This window comes from Tachyglossus aculeatus, chromosome 18 (genome assembly GCF_015852505.1).
Source record: "Tachyglossus aculeatus isolate mTacAcu1 chromosome 18, mTacAcu1.pri, whole genome shotgun sequence".
Taxonomy (NCBI): Eukaryota; Metazoa; Chordata; class Mammalia; order Monotremata; family Tachyglossidae; genus Tachyglossus; species Tachyglossus aculeatus.
Window position 1 is genome coordinate 12,464,287 of NC_052083.1, and position 20,632 is coordinate 12,484,918.

Sequence of the window (20,632 nt, forward strand, 5' to 3'; positions counted from 1 at the left end):
GACCCCAAATTGACAAGTCACTTCAAACTGCTCGTGAGAAAGAAGTTGCCATTCGGAATTACCCAGCTCAACCTTTGATTCCTGTCGCCAAGAAACAGATCTATGTTCAAACAATTTCCGGCCAACATTTGATTTTTTTTTCCTTTTCTTTTTCTTTTTATGGTAATCTGTTAAGTGCTTAATATGTGCCAGGCACTCTCCTAAGTGCTGGGGTTGATACAGAATAATCAGGTTGGACATAGTCTCTGTCCCACATGGAGCTCACAGTCTTAATCCCCATTTTACAGATGAGACAACTGAGGCACCAAGAAATGAAGAGACTTGCCCAGGGTCACAGAACAGACAAGTGGCAGAGCAAGGATTAGAATTCAGGTCCTTCTAACTCCCGGGCCCAAGCTTTATCCACTAGGCTACGCTGCTTCTTTTTCTGAGAATGACAAAAAGAGTTCCATGGCTTCCTAGTGACGCACAATGGTATTCAAACCTTGTATTTCCCCTACTCATTCTGCTTGCACACATAAACAGCATGATTATGTCGAAGAAACTTGAAAACTCCTTTCAAAATCACTTTCATTGTACATTATGGGTCCGTAATGAAAATGCTGAAACTAGTATATTACCGAGTAGAAATGCTTTCTTTCTGGGATGGCATATTTTATGGCTTTTGTAGATTCAGTTTGGATCTCTCAAGGTTCTTACAGGATAATTCCTCCCGCCGACCAAGGGAACAGTCTTGATTTAGAGTGGCATCCGGTGATTTACCTATAGGCAAATGCTTGCGCAGCCCAAGTTACTTTGCAATTCTGAACATTACGGTCTAGGCGCAATATGAAAAACAGCAAGAGAAATCTCGCATATGTGCACTCTGATTGAGTTATTGTCACTTTTAAGGGCCTCAGCTTAGCTTTGTCGGTCTCTACAGAGTTTACATTTTCAACCTTACTGTTCCCCGGGCTGTGGGTGAGGTTTGCTAGGCTGGTACATAACTTCTTTCAGATAAATTGCCAGTCTGCAGTACTTCACTGATTCCAATAGGTCATCATCACCATCTGTATAACTCCCTGTTAAGGGATGCTTCTAGAGCACAGTAAGTCTATAGGAGTTCCTGTATTAGTGGTTAGAGAATTGTGCGTGATGCTTTTCAGCCTATGTTGAAAGCCAGACGCTCATAATTGCAATCGGACACTAGTTTCTAGATCCCTTGCTGCATCCTCAAGCAAGACTGTGTAGAAGAGGTTGAAGAACCCAGGCTTAATACACAGCCCAGCTTTACTCAGTCATTGATGGGAAAGGATCATGCAAGGACCCTGCTATTTGGAAGAGGCCAGCCGGACCACATAGAATAAGCTTTGGATGTCACTAAATTTTTAAATTTCTCAGGACAGTCAAAGATTTTTGGCTCAATACCAATCCATTTAGAATGTAGAGAATATGTGTAGGTGAAGCAATGTGTCTCTCTAGCCAGCCATTTGAGGGAACAAAGACGATTCCAACCCAAGGTTGGGTTTCCTTCCTGTATTTTTTTAAAGGGTATCTGTTAAGTGCTTACTATGTGCCAGGCACTGTATTAAGGGTTGGGGACGCAGCGTGGCTTAGTAGCTTGAGCAGGGGCTGGGAGTCAGAAGGACATGGATACTAATCCCGGCTCCGCCACTTCCCTTCTCTGTGCCTCAGTTACCTCATCTGTAAAATGGGGATTAAGACTGTGAGCTCCACGTGGGACAAGGACTGTGTCCAACCCAATTTGCTTGTACCCACCCCAGTGCTTATGCCTGACACATAATAAGCACTTAATACAATTATTATTATTATTATTAAATCAGGTTGGACCTAGTCCATGTCCATTATGCAGCTCACCTGTCTTAATCCCCATTTTACAGATAAGGTAATAGGCACAGAGAAGTTAATTCATATCAATCAATCATGTGTGCAGAGCACTGTACTAAGCACTTGGGAGAGTGCAACATAAGAGTAAACAGACACATTCCCTGCCAACATTGAGCTTGTAGACTAGAGGGGGAGACACACATTAATATAAAGAAATAAATTACAGATGTGTACATAACTGCTGTGGGGCTGGGAGTGGGGATGAATAAAGGGAGCATGTAAGGGCAATGCAGATGGGAGGGGAAGAAGAGGAAAGGAAGGCTTAGTCAAGAAAGGCTTCTTGCAGGAGATGGGCCTTCAGTGAGGCTTTGAAGGAGGGGAGAGTAATTGGCAGATTTGAGGAGGGAGGGCATTCTAGGTCGGAGACAGGACGTGGGCGAGGGGTCGGCGGAGAGACAGATGGGAATGAGGTACAGTGAGAAGGTTAGAGGAGTGAAGTGTGTGGGCTGGGTTATAGCAGGAGAGTACTGTGAGGTAGGAGGGGGCAAGGTGACTTGTCCAAGGTCACACAGCAGAAAAGTGCCAGAGCCAGGATTAGAATCTAATTCCCAGGCCCACGCTCTATCCACTAGGACAACCCTATTTCTTGCTGGGAAGCAGTAATGAAATGCCACAGGGGAATCTCAAGGAACACCTCAGATCTCACCCTTTATCCCAGAGGTCTACTGTTGCTTGTCAACCAAATTTAACCACTACTACTAAGGGCATCTTTCGCCAGGTCTAACCAAACATTTCTATTTGTAGTGAAAGGGTAAATATTCCAAGAAACAAATGCATCCATTTGAATCTGTGACCCTGCAGGAGATTAATTTACACAGTCTTCCACTTTCATCACCATTATTACTCAGCTTGTGGAAACCCCGGTCGATCTCTAGGAGCAATTGGTGTATTTCTATGCTACCTGATTCGGGAGTGAATCGCGGTAATTCCTCATTTTGAGTCTTTCCTTCTCCTTCATTGGCTGCAGTGTAATCTAGCCTCGTTGGTCGATGCTGCCCACACAGAAACTCTCATCTCTGCCGATCTTTGGCCCAAAGGCTCATTCAATTTCCCTGCTGGGGACTTTCAAATCACCGCACAGTTCATCGATGTCACGCTGGGAACCTTTTGTTTTCAATCAAAGATGCCCAAATGAACCCTCAATTGAGCTGAGGCTACATGACAGAACATGTTTGTGCCCTGGCCACCAGTGCTCCTGGAAGAATAGCGAGGCATTTGAGGGGGACAGCGGGCCTCCATAATTTCATCCGTGGACCTGGACTTTGATTCGGTAATTATGATGCCAGGAGAGCTCAGACAGATACTGATTTAGTTTTTTCCTATTGTTTTACCTACACACAGATCTGTTTTATGGATTACAGTGAGTCACTGAAACTGATTCTCTGTCTCACATGCCTGGGAATGAAAGGACAGTGTTCAAATATTTTTTTTGTAATAGTTTCCTCTGAGATTGGATTTGATATTTCATGTGTCTCTGCCAAGAATCCCTGAGGAAGCACCTGAGACTTTTGCTGATGAGCCATGCTCTTCCCAAACTTCTCTTAGCATAGGGCTTTCTCAAGTTCCAGGTCCATGCATGCCACACGATCCGGTTGTCTCCCCCTTCTTTCCCTTGGGACTCCGTTGTCAGAAGGAGTAATCCGAATGCTTGGCTCAAGGGGTCTCAGAACTGATGCTGAGTGATGGAGGTGGAGCAGTATGAGGGTTTTTATTAAAGAAAGGGACTCCAGGAAGCCTGGTCCAAGTCATTTAACTCACCTATTGACAGCATTCATTATTGACATTGTTTTACGGTACTTGTTGAGCGTTCACTATGTGTCGAACGCTGTTCTAAGCGCTAGGGTAGGTACGAGTCATTTAGGTTGGACACAGTCCCTGTCCCACATGGGGCTCATAATCTTAAGTACGAAGGATTCAGTGCTCCAGTCCTGAAAGAGATCTCTGAAAGGCCCAAGATGAAACTAGTAGGTCTGAACTTCTTAAAGCTGGCTTTTCTTTTGCACTTCCAATTTATTTTCTTCTTCAGGCTCAGCTACTCAGGACTCACACTTTGTCATTATTCTCATCGACGTCACCATCAATCAATGGTATTATTGAGCGCTTACTGTGTGCAGTGCACTGTACTGAGCGCTTGGGGAAGTACGTTATAACAGAGTTGGTAGAAATGTTCCCTGCCCACAAAGAGCTCACAGTCTAGAGAGGGAGACAGAGATTAAAATGAACTATGGAAATGGACATATAAGTTTAGGGTGGGGTGAATAAAGGTACAAATCCAAGTGTAAGGGTGAAAGAGAAGGGAAAGGGAGTAGGAGAAATGAGGGCTTAGTCGGGAAAGTTCTCTTGGAGGAGATGTGATTTTAATAAGGCTTTTGAAGAAGGGAGAGTGATGGTCTGTAGATTATGAAGAGGAAGGGAGTGCCAGGCCAGAGGCAGTATGTGGGGAAGAGGTTGATGGGAAAGTAGATGCGGTTGGGGTACAATGAGTAGGTTGGTGTTAGAGCAGCAAAGCCAGTGTGCTGGGCTGCAGTAGCAAATCAGGGACATAATACAGGAGGGGGCGAGGTGATTAAATCTGTTAAATCCAATGTTAAGGAATTAAGTAGTTTATGTTTGATGTCGAGTGGGATGGGCAACCACTAGAGGTTCTAGAGGATTGGGGAAACGTGATGAACTTTTTTAAGAAAAATTATCTAGGCAGTAAAGTATGGCCTGGAATTGGAAGACACAGGAGGCAAGGAGGTCAGCAAGGAGGCTGAAGAAGTCATTGGGGGAATATGATAAGTGCTTCCATCAACCTGATAGCAGTTTGGATGGAAAGGGCAGAGTTTAGTGATGTTGTGAAGGTTGAACCAATTGGATTTGTTGACAGATTGAATATGTGGGTTGAATGAGAGAGATGAGTCGAGATAATGGGCTCCTGAGACAGGGAGGATGATGGTACTGTCTGCAGTGATGGGAAAGTCAAAGGGAGAACAGGGTTTGGGATGATGAGGAGTTCCATTTTGGACATATTCATTTTGAGTGCTGGGGGACATCCAAGAAGAAATGTTCTAAAGGCAGGAGGAAATGTGAGACTGCAGAGGAGGAGATAGATTAGGGCTGGAGATGTGGATTTGGGAATCATCTGTGAAGAGATGGTAGTTGAAACCATTGGAAGGAATGAGCTCTCCAAGGGAGAGGGCGTAAAGGAGAATACAAAGGGACCCAGAACTGAGCCCTGAGGGACACCATCAGTTAGGGAGTGGGAGGCAGGAGGAGATTGGGAGAGGACAGCATCAGTAAAGTTAAAGTTAAGTAATGTTTCCAGAAGAACGGGTAGTCCACAATATTGAAGGCAACTGAGAAATCGAGGAAGATTAGGATGGAGTAGAGGCCGCTGGATTTGGCAAGGAGGAGACCATTGGTTGACCTTATTAGTTCCCTACTGAGATTAACAAGGGAGGCAATGAACTAGATCCTTGGGAATACACGTTAGATCCCTGCTCTTGAGTACTGATTGACGGTATTCACTGGCCACTGCAGTAGGAAATCAACTAGCACTGTACTGAGCTCTTATAAAAGTACAGTACTATAGACTCCATGCTCAAGAAGCCTACAATCGCACACTAATAGGGAATGCAGGGGATGAGGGAGAGTCACAGACAGAAACCACCTAACACACACAATAAAAGAGTAAAAGCAGAGAAACAATAAACAAAGCAACTAAAGGATTAGGTTTACAGATCACAAATAAATAGCAATGTATATCTAAGTACCAAGGTGGCTATTGGGGTGGCATGGCCTGAAAGGTTGGAAATTAGTCAGGAAATCACTCTTGGATTAGAATTTTTAGGGGGGCTTTAGAGGTGACAGGGGCATGCTTCACTCGGTGGTATTTACTGAGCCTTCCGAATGCAGAGTATTGGACTAAGGACTTGGGAGAGTTCAACAGAAGTAAAGGTCACAGTCCCTGCTCTTGAGGAATTTTCAATCTAATGAGGGAGACCGGCGGACATAAAAAATACATGCAGTGGGAACAGGAGGCACAAGATAGATACAAATGTTAATACCGAGGGCATGTACAAATGAATAAATGAAAAAAATGAGAATAAACCGGTGTGTACAAATCGATGTTTCTGTATGTGCTGACAACAATTGCTATGGTAACAGGGTGAGGGGCAGTGAAATTAGCTGATGGCAAATGCCTCCTGGAGGAGGCGAAATTTCAGGAGGGATTGGAAGACAGGAAGGCTGATTTGAAGGGGAGGGTTTTAAGGCAAGGGTGAGCAAAGGGTGGGAGTCAGGAAAGTTGAGAGCAAGGCAGAGTGTAAAAGAGGAGTTGGGAGGAATGGAGAGTGAGAGCCAAGAAGAAACTGGTAAAGAGAGCAAATATGAAAGGAGAGAGGCTTTGGAGACCCTGGGAGCTAATAGAAGTGTCTGACTTTGACAGAAATGAGTAGGCATTGGAGGATTCTAAGAAATGGAGAAATGAAGTATGATCTGGACAGCAGAGTGTGTTTTTTATTAAAGGGGGCATATGGTAGCATCAGGGACAATGGTGAGAAGGTGGATGCAAGTCTAGTAAGGAGAGGGCAGGAGCTTGGCCTAAAGCCTTGGTTGTGAGTGGGAAGTCAGAAGGACCTGGGTTTTAATTCTGCTCTGCCACTTAATAATAATTCTGGTATTTGTTACTATGTGCCAGGCACCGTACTAAGCACTGCGGCTGGAGAATACTAGCAAATCGGGTTGGACACAGTCTCTGTTTCGCATCAGGCTCACAGTCTTAATTCTCATTTTTATAGAGATAACTGAAGCCCAGATAAGTGACTTGCCCAAGGTCACACAGAAGACGAGTGGTAGATTAGGCTGCATGACCTTCTGACTCCCAGGCTTGTGCTTTATCCACTAGGCTGCTGTGACCTTGGGCAAGTCACTTCGCTTATCTGGGCTTCAGTTACCTCTCTGTAAAAATGGGGATTAAGACTGTGAGCCCCAAGTGGGACAGGGACTGTGTTCAAACTGGTTATATCTACTCCAGCGCTTATTACAGTGCTTGGCATGGATTAAGACAGACCATAAAAAAAGGAAAAAAGAAACAAACATCAGCAAGATTTAGTGATGGGCTGAATGTGGAAAGTTGAAAGAGAAGTCAAAGAGGACAACAAGATGGACAGACCGTAAACTTGCTGTGGGCAGGAAACATGTCTACCAACTCTGTTATATTGGACTTTCCCAAGTGCTTAGTACAGTGCTCTGCACACAGTAACTATTCAATAAATAGGATTGATAGAGTTTCTGGGACAGAGAAGATGGTGGTGTTGACAACTGTGAAGGAAAAGGAAGGAGCAGGATTGTGTTTAGAAGGGAAGTTAAGAAGTTTAGTTTTAGTGATGTTGAGTTATAAGTGCCAGTGGGATACAGAAGTCGAGATGTCCAGGAGGCGAGAAGAAATGCAAGATAGTAAGTTAGCTTTGGGAGTCCTCTGCATAGAGGTGGCAGGTGAAGCCACGGAGGGGATGGGCTCCCCAGGAGAGAAGGGCTAAGGCTATAGTAGATCCCAAGTCCCTCCAGGGAGAAATAAAAGCCACTGATCACAGTGCCAAGTTTATCCATTAGATTGTAAAGCTCCCTTTTGGTGGGGACCGTGTCTACTGATCCTACTGTACAGACACTCTCAAGCACTTACCATTGTTCTCTGCACACAGTAGGCTCTCAAAAAATACCACTGATTTTCTCCTTCCTTTCTACCCTTATCTCCCACCGCACCCTTCTTGGGCTATTAATGCAAGTCAAAGCTACTTTGTCAATCTCTGCACATGAAACATCCTCCCTTTTTTCCAACCAAACCTTGGCTGTCCCCCTCCTGCCAATCTCTGCTCAATACTCACCCCTTCCATAAAGCCACCCAGTCAAACCCCACCTGGCCCCATTAAAACAACTCCACATCACGTTACCTAACCCAAGTCAATATTTCTGCCCAGCTAAAACTGGCTAATACACGTCCTTGGGTGTATGAGGCTGAAAACAACTTCAGATCAGGGAAGATATATTCTCCTTGTAATTCCCCACAGCGCTCTTTGACTGCCCCAGACTGAAAGCTGGTGTTCGAATAAAATTCAGGGCCTTTGCTGCCCGAGGTCACATTCCAAATTCCACTCCCACCAAGAACTTCACGTTGGGATTTTGCTTACTTTAGTGAGGTCTACCCACGCGTTTCTTTCGTATTCGTTATTAAAAAAATATATAAGTAAAACTGTGTGGAAAAAAATCACTAAAATATTTGAATGCGCTTCCAAAGGAAGTCAGAGAACTAGAACACTGCAGCAGTAACATCTACTTTCAAGTATAAGTAGCAATTCCAGGCACCTACACCACAACACCAGAACCGGGCGTGGGGAACAGTGCACTTGATTCGGTGTAATGTAAAAGGCATGCCTCATTAACGCTTGGACATCTTCTCATTTCTTGGTCATAAATCCTATTACCTTGTATTACAAACTGCCATAAAACGCACAGATAAAAGATAATTTATGCTCAGTGTACAGAAGCTAATGTTTCTGCACTCCTGAGAAGCACAATAGCAGAAAATGAGAAAGTATGTACATGAAACCTTAAGTCATCCCTACCGTGCATGGACAGCATGATAAACACGACTCTAAGGGCCTCATGTTCTCCAGCCAACGGTTAACCTAATGGTAACTGACATTAGGAAAAATCTCAAGCATAAAATGTCTGGACTATGAAATAAAATCTCCTCCTCATAAAAGGTGATTACTCCTTATTAAGAAGGGTTTCTCAGCAGTAAAAAGACGATCACTGTTCAAAGGAGATATTAAGAAATCTATTTTTAAATTGCACTTAAAATGTCACACTGCAAGCTGCTTCAGAACACATGTTACCTGATGCTCTTCTCTCCCAGATGCATGATGTCATTTTGTGCTATAGAAGGGAAACACGCCATAACAGAAAAATGAAAATAAGTTTGTGAGCCCGTTGTTGGATACGGATTGTGTCTATCTGTTGCTGAACTGTACTTTCCAAGCACTCAGTACAGTGCTCTGCACACAGTAAGTGCTCAATACGATTGAATGAATGTATTACCTCTCACTGAAAAATCTCCCATTTTTCTCCAAATTCATCTGTGCTTGAAATTCCCCAGGGTGAGCTCCTCTCTAAATCCAAAGGCAAGATTACTAAAATGGGACACAGGGAGGTGGGTAAAAAAAAAAAAAAAAAGGGGGATGTAGGAGGGTTTCAGGTCTGTGCTAAAAAAAAAGCACACAATCCTTTTCCGGAGGAAGTTTCTTTTCTGGTCATCCTGATGAATCTCCACGCTCTGGATTATGAGATACACTCTGGCCACTTTGTCCATTGGGAAAATTAGCCTTTGGCTCATTGTGGAAATCAGTTGTATTTATTGAGGGCTTAGGGTGAACTGAGCACTGTACTAAGCGATTCGGGGAGTGCGATTTAACAGTTGGTGGACACATTCCCTGCCCACAATGAGCTTACAATCTAGAAAGGGAGACAGACATGATGAATATAAATAAATTATGGATATGTAAATAAGTGCTGTAGGGCTGGGAGGGAGGATGAATAAAGGGTCAGGGTGATGCAGAAGAGAGCTGAAGAAAAGGAAAAGAGGGCTTTGTCAAGAAATGTCTCTTTGAGGAGATGAGCCTTCAATAAGGCTTTGAAGGTGAGGAGAGTAAATGTCTGTAGGATTTGAAGGAGGGAATTCCAGGCCAGAACGCTTAATATGTGCAGTGTACTGTTCAGAGAAGTTATGTGACTTGCCCAAGGTCGCACAGCAGACAGGTGGTGGAGCTGGGATTAGAACCCAGGGTCTTTAGAAGACTCTCAGGCCCATGCTGCTTCCCTAACTTGCTCCCTTTATTCATCGCCCATCCCAGCCTCACAGTAGTTATGTACATATCTGTACTTTACTTATTTATATTAATGTCCGTCCCCCACTTCTAGACTCTAAGCTTGCTGTGGGTAGTAATAATAAAAATAATGATGGCATTTATTAAGTGCTTACTATGTGCAAAGCACTGTTCTAAGCACTGGGCAGGTTACAAGGTGATCAGGTTGTCCCACGGGGGGCTCACAGTCTTAATCCCCATTTTACAGATGAGGTAACTGAGGCACAGAGAAGTTAAGTGACTTGCCCAAAGTCACACAGCTGACAACAGGCAGAGCCGAGATTTGAACCCATGATCTCTGACTCCAAAGCCGGTGCTCTTTCCACTGAGCCCTGCTGCTTCTCTGAGCCACGCTGCTTCTCTAGGGAATGGGACTGTTACATTGTTATACTGTAGTCTCCCAAGCGCTTAGTACAGCACTCAATCAATACTATTGACTGACTTACTAACTCTGCCCTTGACCCTGTGGAAGGACTGTTGGCAATTCTCTGGTCTCTGCACAAAAGGGCCTTAAAAGAAAGAGTTTCTCCCCGGGAGCCTGAGCAGAATAATAGAGCCCAAGAACACCGGTACCTATTCGCTGCTTCCCAACAGTGCCCATTTCTTTGGAACCAATTTTAAGATATTCGCTTTGTCCCATATTCCCCAGCTTAATCACAAATACCTCAAAGGACAAAGCAACGCCGGGCTTCAAGACCAACAGAATCACACATTTTAAGAAAGAGACATTGGATTATTCCGCGGATAGATAATGTTGATAGATATTTTTGTTTGGCTAACTCTCAAGAATTTCTAGCTTTGGGCCTAGAAAATTATGTTCATTCAGATGTAAAAACAAACAAGCATTTTCCATCGATTTCCCCTGTCCAGGACACACAGCCCTCCTGACAATCAGGCCTATATGAGGAGAACAGAATACACACAAGACAATTTTTAGGCCAATACGTGCACTCCTCGCCCGACCGTGAGATAAAGGTACCGCTGCAGGGGATGAGTTAGTTTCAAGCACCGCCTGACAATGATATGTGCTTCAGGTTTCTTTCGTGACAGGAATCCCACTGAATCTCAAGTAGGTCTCATTAATAGGAAAATGTACTGTACAGCAAAATGGGTACCTTGAAAGAAATAAGGCTCAGGCCATGGAAACTAGCGACAATAATTGGAGGCAAGAGCAGTGTGGGCTCCTCTTACACAAATCTTTGCAGTGGGATCTTCTCCTGGTCTTATAACAGTAACAAAAATTCACTAATTTTGGGTAGCACTTTTGTCTGTCCACAGCAACTAGTTCACATTCATTATCTCGTTTTATTCTCTATAGATTCTGTGATGTAGGAAGGGGCAGGAATTATCTCCATTTTACAGGTTAAAAAAACTGAGGCCCAGAGACCTTGGTCATATAGCAGGCCAGGGGTAGAACTGGGCCTACTCCTCTCCACAAGATGGTTGAAAAAACAAAACCAAGATTTAGAGCCTGGGCCTGATGAACAAAGAAAACCGAAAATAGCTACATTTGTTTCCATCTCCTGAAATGTGAATTATATAGAGAAAGAAAAGAAGGGGAATTGCTGCTCTAGCTATGTCCTTTAGGGACCCCAAAAGCAATTGCTGCCATTTGCATCGGCAACTGCTTGAGAATAACTGAATAGCAGCCTTCAATACTAATCCTTGTGGGGCGATTGAAGCAGACACCAAATTAACCCCTTAACCATTTCATTATCCTTATCTTCCCATTTTTTCCAATCTTTAAAAACCACTTTGTAGACGGACCAGCAGTGTTCTTTTCCAATAGTATGGGACCAAATCTAACAACTGAAACTAGTCTTTCAGTACATTTGCTTAATCCTACTTAGACTTGCTCCCTAGAGTCCACATTTTAGAACCTAGCACGAACCCACTGGCAGAATTGCATCTTCTCTCAGAAAAATAAAAAAAAACCCGAAACTCTTCTGCTAAAGAACTTTATACACAAATATTCCTCTAAGCAAGTTTCCTCAGTGATTTTCCATTCTTCTCTGGGGCCCTCTCAGATACACACACTGTTTTCATTCATTCTATCGTATTTATTGAGTGCTTACTGTGCACAGAGCACTGTACTAAGCACCTGGAAAGTACAATTCAGCAACTAATAGAGGCAATCCCTGCCCACATTAGGCTCACAGTCTAGAAGGGGGAGACAGACATCAAAACAAGTAAACAGGCATCAATAGCATTAATATAAATAGATAGAATTAGAGATATATATTTACATCAGAACGAGTATAACAGGTATTAATATAAATACATAGAATTACAGATCTGTACATATATACACAAGTGCTGTGGGGCAGGGGGTAGAGCAAATGGAGCGAGTTGGAAGGGGGAGAGCAGAGGAAAAGGGGGGGCTCAGTGTGGGAAGGCCTTCTGGAGGAGGTGAGCTCTCAGTAGGATTTTGAAGGGAGGAAGAGAGCTAGTTTGGCGGATATGAGGAGGGAGGGCATTCCAGGCCAGGGGGAGGACGTGGGCTGGGGGTCGATGGCGGGACAGGCGAGAACGAGGCCCAGAGAGGAGGTGAGCGGTGGCAGAGGAGTGGAGTGTTAGGGCTGGGCTGGAGAAGGAGAGAAGGGAGGTGAGGTAGGAGGGGGCGAGGTGAGGTCACTTGAAGTGTTGTTGTGATTATTATTATTATCATTGTTATTATGATTATTGTGTACGTATCTGTAAGTTTATAATAGTAATGATGGTATTTGTTAAGTGCTTACTATGTGCTAGATACTGTCCTAAGCGCTAAGGGTAGATACAAGCAAATCAATTTGGACATAGTTCCCGTCCCACATTCTCCATCCCCATTTTACAGATGAGGTAACTGAGGCACACAGAAGTACGGTGATTTGCCCAAGATCACATAGCATCCCTTTGCTCGTCCCCAACGGACAGACTGACAGACAGGTGGATGGATGGACAGACAGACATTGGGACAGGCCGACGGACAGACGGACACTGGGGCACATGGACGGACAGATGGTCGGACGGACCGAAGGACGGACAGACCGATGGACGGACGGAGGGATGGGGAAATTCCTATGGTAAAAACCAGCCAAGTCAGAGGTCAGTCACAAGCTGCCAAGAACTCAGGTGGAACAGAGAAACCATCATCCAATGCAGGGGGCACCTAACGTGGGTCAATTGCGCTCCAGGCTTGGCATGTTTTCGTCCTGAACCCAACTTCTCAGATGGGAATGAGAAGCAACTCCGTTCAGGTCCAAGTCCCGAAGGACGAATCCACAATCTGGGAGCGATGGAATCATTACGGCCAGGATTGTTTTCTTCACATAGTTCAATTTCATTCCTAAACATTTCAGATGCAGACAGTGGCTCCCCAGAGTTCATCCTCTCTCTTATCTCCCTTTCATTTGCTAAGATATTTTAAAGGGAATTTGATCTTTGACTGGTTACTGATATTTGATTTGCCAGTTGCTTTGGAAAGTTCATGAAATTAAAGTGAATATTTTGAAAGAGGAATTTCCTCCCTTTCCTCTAGTGCCTTTTCTTTACTCTGTTTTCCTTTCACATATTCTTACCAGTACTCCTCGATTTACGATGTTTTGAATTATGATGAATAGCACCTCAAACCATTCCAGCCTTACATCCATTTTGGTTTTATACCATCATCTTCCTCGATGGCCTCACATCCCCTTACCCTTTACAGAACGGTGCTTCATCAGTGGTAAAAATGGACACAGCCACCCTCCCTAGCCACTCCACCACCCTCACCGGGCCTCTTCTGCTCCATCCCTTTTTTAAACTTTCCATCCCTCTTCCCCTCCAATCGTTTCACAGTTTCCACATGGCACCCACTCACACTCGTACACCCCACGACACGCATCTCCAAATCTATTCCCCAGGAGCCCTCTTTTCCTCTCCTTTCCGGCACCAAATTTTGGAATTTATTTTAGAGTAGTTCTCACTGTCAGGCCAGAACCGGGTCCCAAAAGCCTTTCCAATCCTACACTCACCCATAAGTGAACTTTACTCAATTTCCAACTTTACAACGGCATTTCCATCCAAAGTGAAGGATCTAAATGCATTTCTGTATGCTCTGTATCATTATGATATTAAGCACTCGCTATGTGTCATGAACTGCACTAAACACCGGGATAGATACAAGTTAATCAGGTTAGACACAGTCCCTGTCCCAAATGGAGCTCATGGTCAAAGTAGGAGGGAGAAAAGCTAATTTGAATCCCCACTATACAGATGAGGAAACTGAGGCACAGAGAAGTTAAGCAAGTTGCCTACGGTCTCCCTCTTCTCCTTTCCTGCTGTTGGGTAGGGACCGTCTCTACATGTTGCCAACTTGTACTTCCCAAGCGCTTAGTACAGTGCTCTGCACACAGTAACCGCTCAATAAATACGATTGAATGAATGAATGAATGAATTCACTCTTCATGCTGAGGACGGATAGGGACCATGGTTTCTAAGGGATTCCTTTGGGTCTCAGTGCCCAGAAAAGCCAGTTTTTACACCACAGTTATGTCACAGTAAAGTCCCTTGTCATGGAAGCCATTAGATTAAGGCTGACAGTTTCCTTCCCTTATGATGTATATATATATATGTACTTCCCAAGTGCTTAGTACAGTGCTCTGCACACAGTAAGTACTCAATAAATACGATTAACTAAGAGAGAGAGAGAGAAAGCACATATCTCTATATAAATGTCTATCTATATATACCCACACATTCCAAACCCTTTCCAAAGTGAGACAAGATGATTAAAAACTGAATATAAATGAAAACATTACTATTGCTTCCTATATCCAGATCATCAATTGAATGGACACTGTGGATCTGAGTGGTAACACTGCTAATAGATGGAACTGTAGTAATTTTTCTTGGATCCTGAAACAGCCTCTGATTGGTATGGCAATAAAGTACAGTATAACAGTCTAGCAACAAGTTTGCATTTCAGAATAGTAGGCATGGTTTGAAGTTGGAATACAAATCTTCTAAAAAGGAAGAAAGATAACATCTTAGGAGAACGACCGCTAATGTTTTTCTTTTTACAAATAATGAGCTAAAGGAAGAAGCATAAATACAAAAGGAATACATTTTTTTAAAAGGCATTAAGTTCCTCCAAATAGCTCTGCACTTCATAATAAACAAGGTGCCACCAAATCCAAGGCTTGGTGGACATTTAATTAGCACAGAAACTCAGCTTATACTGTGTAATGGAGATCTGATGACTTTCATAGCTTCTGGCATTTTCTTAATTTGACAAATAGTTGAATGAATTCAATACAAGTGGCTACTTTCAGCGGGAAACTGGATTTTGCTGATCTAAGTGAAATGTTCTCCAATGTCCCAAGTGAATTTGCTTTGGACCAGGATGTCCATGATGATTTGCCAATGGCCCTACGAGTGGAATATGATCTGACTTTATGTTAACACTAGTCACGCCAAGAGGGAAAACTCCAATATCCCCACCTTGACAGTTTTTCTGTTCTTCTTACCCCTCCAATGAATAATTCTGCGATACAGGATTTTTTTGAGCATTGGAACTTTCCAATTACTATAAACTCTGGGTTTCTCAAGATAAAATGGGGCCCAAGGATAGAATCAAAAGTGCCTAGCAGAGAATTGCAATAAAGACAAAAGAAAAGTTTAGCTTGTTAGTTGGAAGACACCCAGACAGCAACAAAACTATACCCAAACTGAAACAAATAAGCATTTCATAGAAAACTACTTGATGCTTGGCTTCGGTTTCAAATTAAATCTCCTCAACGGAAGCAAGATACTACTTACGAAACCAAGGAATGTGTAAGAGGAAAACTGGAATTGCAAAAACAAAATATTCTGTGTAAGTTCTTCATCAAATCAAATCTAGTTTCCAAATAGAAGCATTAGTAATGAGAATTAGTGTGAGAATTCTGTCCAAAGTATTTGTTGAGCTTGCCATTGTCTATCAGCATCTATCATACATATCTACCTAAAATTCAAAGATGCTAAATTAAGCTCATTGGAAATTTAATGAGCAGAAACTATATTTTTCTTTTCTAAACATCAAAAGCAAGCTTTTACAGACAATAGCCTTCTCCACTTAACATTTTAAACTTTGAAGTTTTGGGGACTTTGTTGTAAAATTCTGGCTCTAATAGGCAAGAGGTCAGCTATATTCAATGAATCATATTTACTGAGTGCTTATGGTGTGCAGGGCACTGTATTAAGCGCATGGGAGAGTACAACACAACAGTATAAAGTCACATTGTTTCCCCCAAGATTTCCCCAACACCCGACCGATTCCATTGCTATCTGTAACTTACTGGCTGAAGCAGGTAGATGAGGGAGTCTTCTTGGATCACGACAACAGGCAATGAGGTGAGGCTGGCCGCATGAAAGAGGGTCTCCACGGAAGCCATAATCTGGTCGAAACGTCCTCCGAGTCCGCCCAATGTCACAATCATATCAACCTAAGCGAAGAGAAGAAAAAAGATCCAATTAAAATCAATGACTTGATCAATCACCTGTATTTACTGAGCACTTGCTTTGTGCAGAGCAGTGCACTAAGCTCTTGGGCGAGTACAATGTAATACAGTTAGTAGACATATTCCCTGCCCAGAAGGAGCTTCCTTGATAATGATTAAACAATGCCATTTAAAGTGCATACAAGACTATCGACATCCGAACATTTGTAATGGAAGTGAAAAGATATTACTAACAGAGACTTTCTCTGGACAGTTGAAGTAGCAGTTGTTATAAAATTTAAAGATTGGCTTCCTTCCTCTAAGGGAGTCAATATTTCTCTGCATTTTAAAATTTTATTCTATGATATTAAGTGCTTACTATCTGCCAGGCACTAAGCTAAGATCTGGGGTAGATACAAGCTAATCAGGTTAGACACAGTCTCTCTATCCCCCTGGGGCTCACAGTCTTAATCCCCATTTTACAGGTAACTGAGGCACAGAGAGTTAAGTGACTTGCCCAAGATCACACAGCAGAGAATCAATCATATTTATTGAGCGCTTACTGTGTGCAGAGCACTGTACTAAGCTCTTGGGAAGTACAAGTTGGCAACATATAGAGACAGTCCCTACCCAACAGTGGGCTCACAGTCTAAAAGGGGGAGACAGAGAACAAAACCAAACATACTAACAAAATAAAATAAATAGAATAGAAGTGATGGAGCCGGGATTAGAAGCCAGGTCCTTCTGATTTCCAGCCCCATGGTCTATCTAGTAGGCCATGTTGCTTTTTGGGCCTCGTGCATTTATTGCTTCTGCATTTAACTGGTGTTCTCCTGTTGGATTTGGCCTATAGACATATGCACAATTTAAAGCTATACTGTTGGGAACATGTCTAGCAACTCTTACGTTATACTCTCCTAAGCTCTTAGCACAGTGCTCTGTGCACAGTAAGCACTCAATAAATACAATCCAATGATTAATAATGTCATAAATGAGGTTGAAAACCAAGGTCAGCTAGCAGCGTGGCTTAGTGGAAAGAGCACAGGCTTGGGAGTCAGAGGACAGAGGTTCTAATCCCGACTCCACGGCTTGTTTGCTGTGTGACCTTGGGCAAGCTAATTAACTTTCTGTGCCTCAGTTATCTCAACTGTAAAATGGAGATTAAGACTGTGAGCCCCATGTGGGACAACCTTGTATCTAACCCCAAGGCTTAGAACAGTGCTTGGCACATAGTAAGCACCTAACATATACCATAATTATTTCTATTATTATTATTATTACCAAGCCCCTATAACAACCCAAATTTCTGGCCTCTTCCAGGGTGGCAGGGGCAATGGTGGCTACCAGTGATGAGATTAACTTTTTTTTAAAACCAATCAGCTTTGGAAAAATAATAATAATAATAATAATGGCATTTATTAAGCGCTTACTATGTGCAAAGCACTGTTCTAAGCACTGGGGAGGTTACAAGGTGATCAGGTTGTCCCAAGGGGGTTCCCAAGTGAGAAGGCCACCCGTCATGCCACATTACTTTGTGGCAGGGCAATACCACCCGCAGAGAAACAGCATAGCAAACTTGGGACGATGTGAGGAAGTGCAGAGCAAAACATATTCGTTCAAACTTTTTGGGGTGGTCCAGAATACCTGGATTTTTCTTCATAATCATTACCATTTCTTAGAAACATGAGCTTGGCTTGCACAAAATTATCAAAAGCAATTCTGCAGGTACCCAAAAGAACATCAAAATCACTCCCTTTAAAAGAGAGGGTTGTACACTATAAATACTTCTGCTCCAAGCATTTGTGTGTTTTTACAGCCCTTAGTTTATGCATAATCCTGAGAAGACATATGCACGTTTTACAGGTACCAACTCTGATTAGAACCACTGAAACAGGGGCTAAAATCTGGTTTAATGGGGTTAATCCCCTTGCTTAGCGGGTATATCAATTTCCCCAGGCACTACAGTGTCCTTAAGTTCTCAGGACTACTTCCTTTCCTCAATGTTTCCACACTGGCAAGAAAAACTGATTGCTTCAGAAAACAAGTCAACTGAGGATTTTCCTCCCTGCCTTACAGGTAGGAGGAGCTTGGGGGTGGGTGGGAAGAGAGGAGGGGAAGAAAGAGAAATGGAGCTGGATTGAACCAGACAGGCCTCCAATGAATGTATTTTTATTTTCAGCACCCAGCTTCCCTTGGTGATTAATAGTTAGTTGGTGGGACAACACCAGCTATTGAATTCTGTGACACAAGAAGACGAAGGTGTCATCCATATCAAAGCCAGATCCTACATAAAGAAGGATGAACACTCTGCTTGTCTTAAATATATTCGATTTTGTCCGAATCTTGAGGGCATTTGGCACCATTCTTTGTTTTTGAGCCTCCAGTGGTACTGACTAGCCTTTGACTTGTGTTATAGTCACTTAATTTCTCTGTGCCTCAGTTACCTCATCTGTGCAATGGGGATGAAGACTGTGAGCCCTACGTGGGACAACCTGATCACCTTGCATTCTCCCCAGCACTTGGAACAGTGCTTTGCAATCAATCAATCATATTTATTGAGTGCTTACTGTGTGCAGAGCACTGTACTAAGCGCTTGGGAAGTACAAGTTTGCACATAGTAAGTGCTTAACAAACGCCATCATTACTTGCCCAAGGATACATAGAAGGCTAGTGGCAGATTCGGGATTAAACTTGTACTTCACAAGCGCTTCATACAGTGTTCTGCACACGGTAAGCTCTCAATAAATACGATTGATTGAATGAATGAATGAATTAAAGCCCAGATGCTCTGAATCCCAGGCCCATGGCCTTTCCACTAGGCCATGGTCTTGCCAATATTTTTGGGCTCTTACTGGCTCTGATTACTTCCTTAGCCTTACTCTGAATTTGAACTGCAGCCAAGTGGTCCTAGGAAAGGTGGGAAGTGCTTTGCACTTGAATACACTCTGATCAATTCGGGCCCAAGGGCAACAAAGTCATCTCCACAGACATGCTTCTGATAAGGCAAGACTTTCATCCCCATAGTTAAGTGATTCCAAGTGGAAAAGAATAAATTGGAATTTCACTCAATGCGCTTTTCATAGCAAGGGTGGGTGTCAATTTAGCAAGTCAAGGAAGAGTTTACAGGGTCTTTCTAGGAAAGCCAGAACAAAAGACTGCCGCAAAAAGTGGAGGTAGGGAACAGTCCCTGGGCCATCAAGGGCTAGATGGCTCGCCACTGTGACTTCGCCCCACAGCCCACAGATACCCCAACACATGGGGGGAATGAATTAAGACACACAAAAAAAGCAGCACAAATTAAGCACAGCCAAACATCTTGCAATCATAGGAGCCTCTAAGGGCAACTACTCCACCACCAAATAGGGGACTTCAGTCTGTGGCTCTCCCCCTTCTCCCCTCCTAACATGCCTGTCTTTTTTTCTTTGTTTTATGGTATTGTTATGCACTATGTGCCAGGCACTGTACTAAACACGGGGGTAGATAGAAGCTAATCAGATTAGACAGAGTCCCTGCCCCACCTGGGGCTCACAGTCTTGATCCCCATTTTACAGAAGAAGGAACCGAGGCACAGAGAAGTGAAGTGACCTGTCCAAGGTCACACACCAGGCAAGTGGCAGAGCAGGGATTAGACTCCAGATCCTTCCGAATCCCAGGCCTGTGCTCTAATCTGCTAGACCACCCTGCTTCTCACCCTGACTTTAAGCACATGCAGGCCCTACTGATCCCTTTGGCCAACAAACCCCTTTGGAGTCAGAGGTCATGGGTTCAAATCCCAGCTCTGCCAATTGTCAGCTGTGTGACTTTGGGCAAGTCACTTAACTTCTCTGGGCCTCAGTTACCTCATCTGTAAAATGGGGATTAAGACTGTGAGCCCCCTGAGGGACAACCTGATCACCTTGTAACCTCCCCTGCACTTAGGACAGTGCTTTGCACATAGTAAGCACTTAATAAATGCCCTCGTTATTATTATTATTATTATTAGGAGAGAAATCCCCTAATCTCTATGCCATCAAGTCTGGCTATCAACCCTTGCTCCAGCCTGGGAAGGGGGAGGACACAATGGCAAGAAGGACTTCCCAATCTTCGGAATGTTGGGAAGGCCATGGCTGGAGCCAAAGCCTTGACTTTTTTGACTGCTCAGTTTAGCCACCTGGAGCTTGAAACCCTATTTGCCACTCTCATTCTATTTAGCTTTGTTCTTATCTTATGTTGTCTTTATGTTTTTATCGCCTCAACCTTCTTAGAAATCCATCACCAACCCTCCTCCCCAGACCCTTAGATCAATAAACTTTGAGGGCCAGGGACCTTGCTTAATTCTTAATTCTGCATTCCCCCAAACAGCTCTTAGTACAATGTTTTGCAAACAGCAGGGACTTAATGGATATTACTACTACTAACTTCATC

General features: G+C 43.4%; 1 protein-coding gene across 3 annotated transcripts in view; it reads right to left on the minus strand.

Moving 5' to 3' along the window:
- The window catches only part of TPK1 (thiamin pyrophosphokinase 1), a 348,586-nt gene that overhangs the window by 111,652 nt on the left and 216,302 nt on the right, over positions 1–20,632 (minus strand). For all 3 annotated transcript variants that reach the window (XM_038760339.1, XM_038760340.1, XM_038760338.1), the window contains one exon: positions 16,088–16,234. In XM_038760339.1, the coding sequence (XP_038616267.1) occupies positions 16,088–16,234 (147 nt within the window). The remainder of the gene's footprint in view (positions 1–16,087; positions 16,235–20,632) is intronic.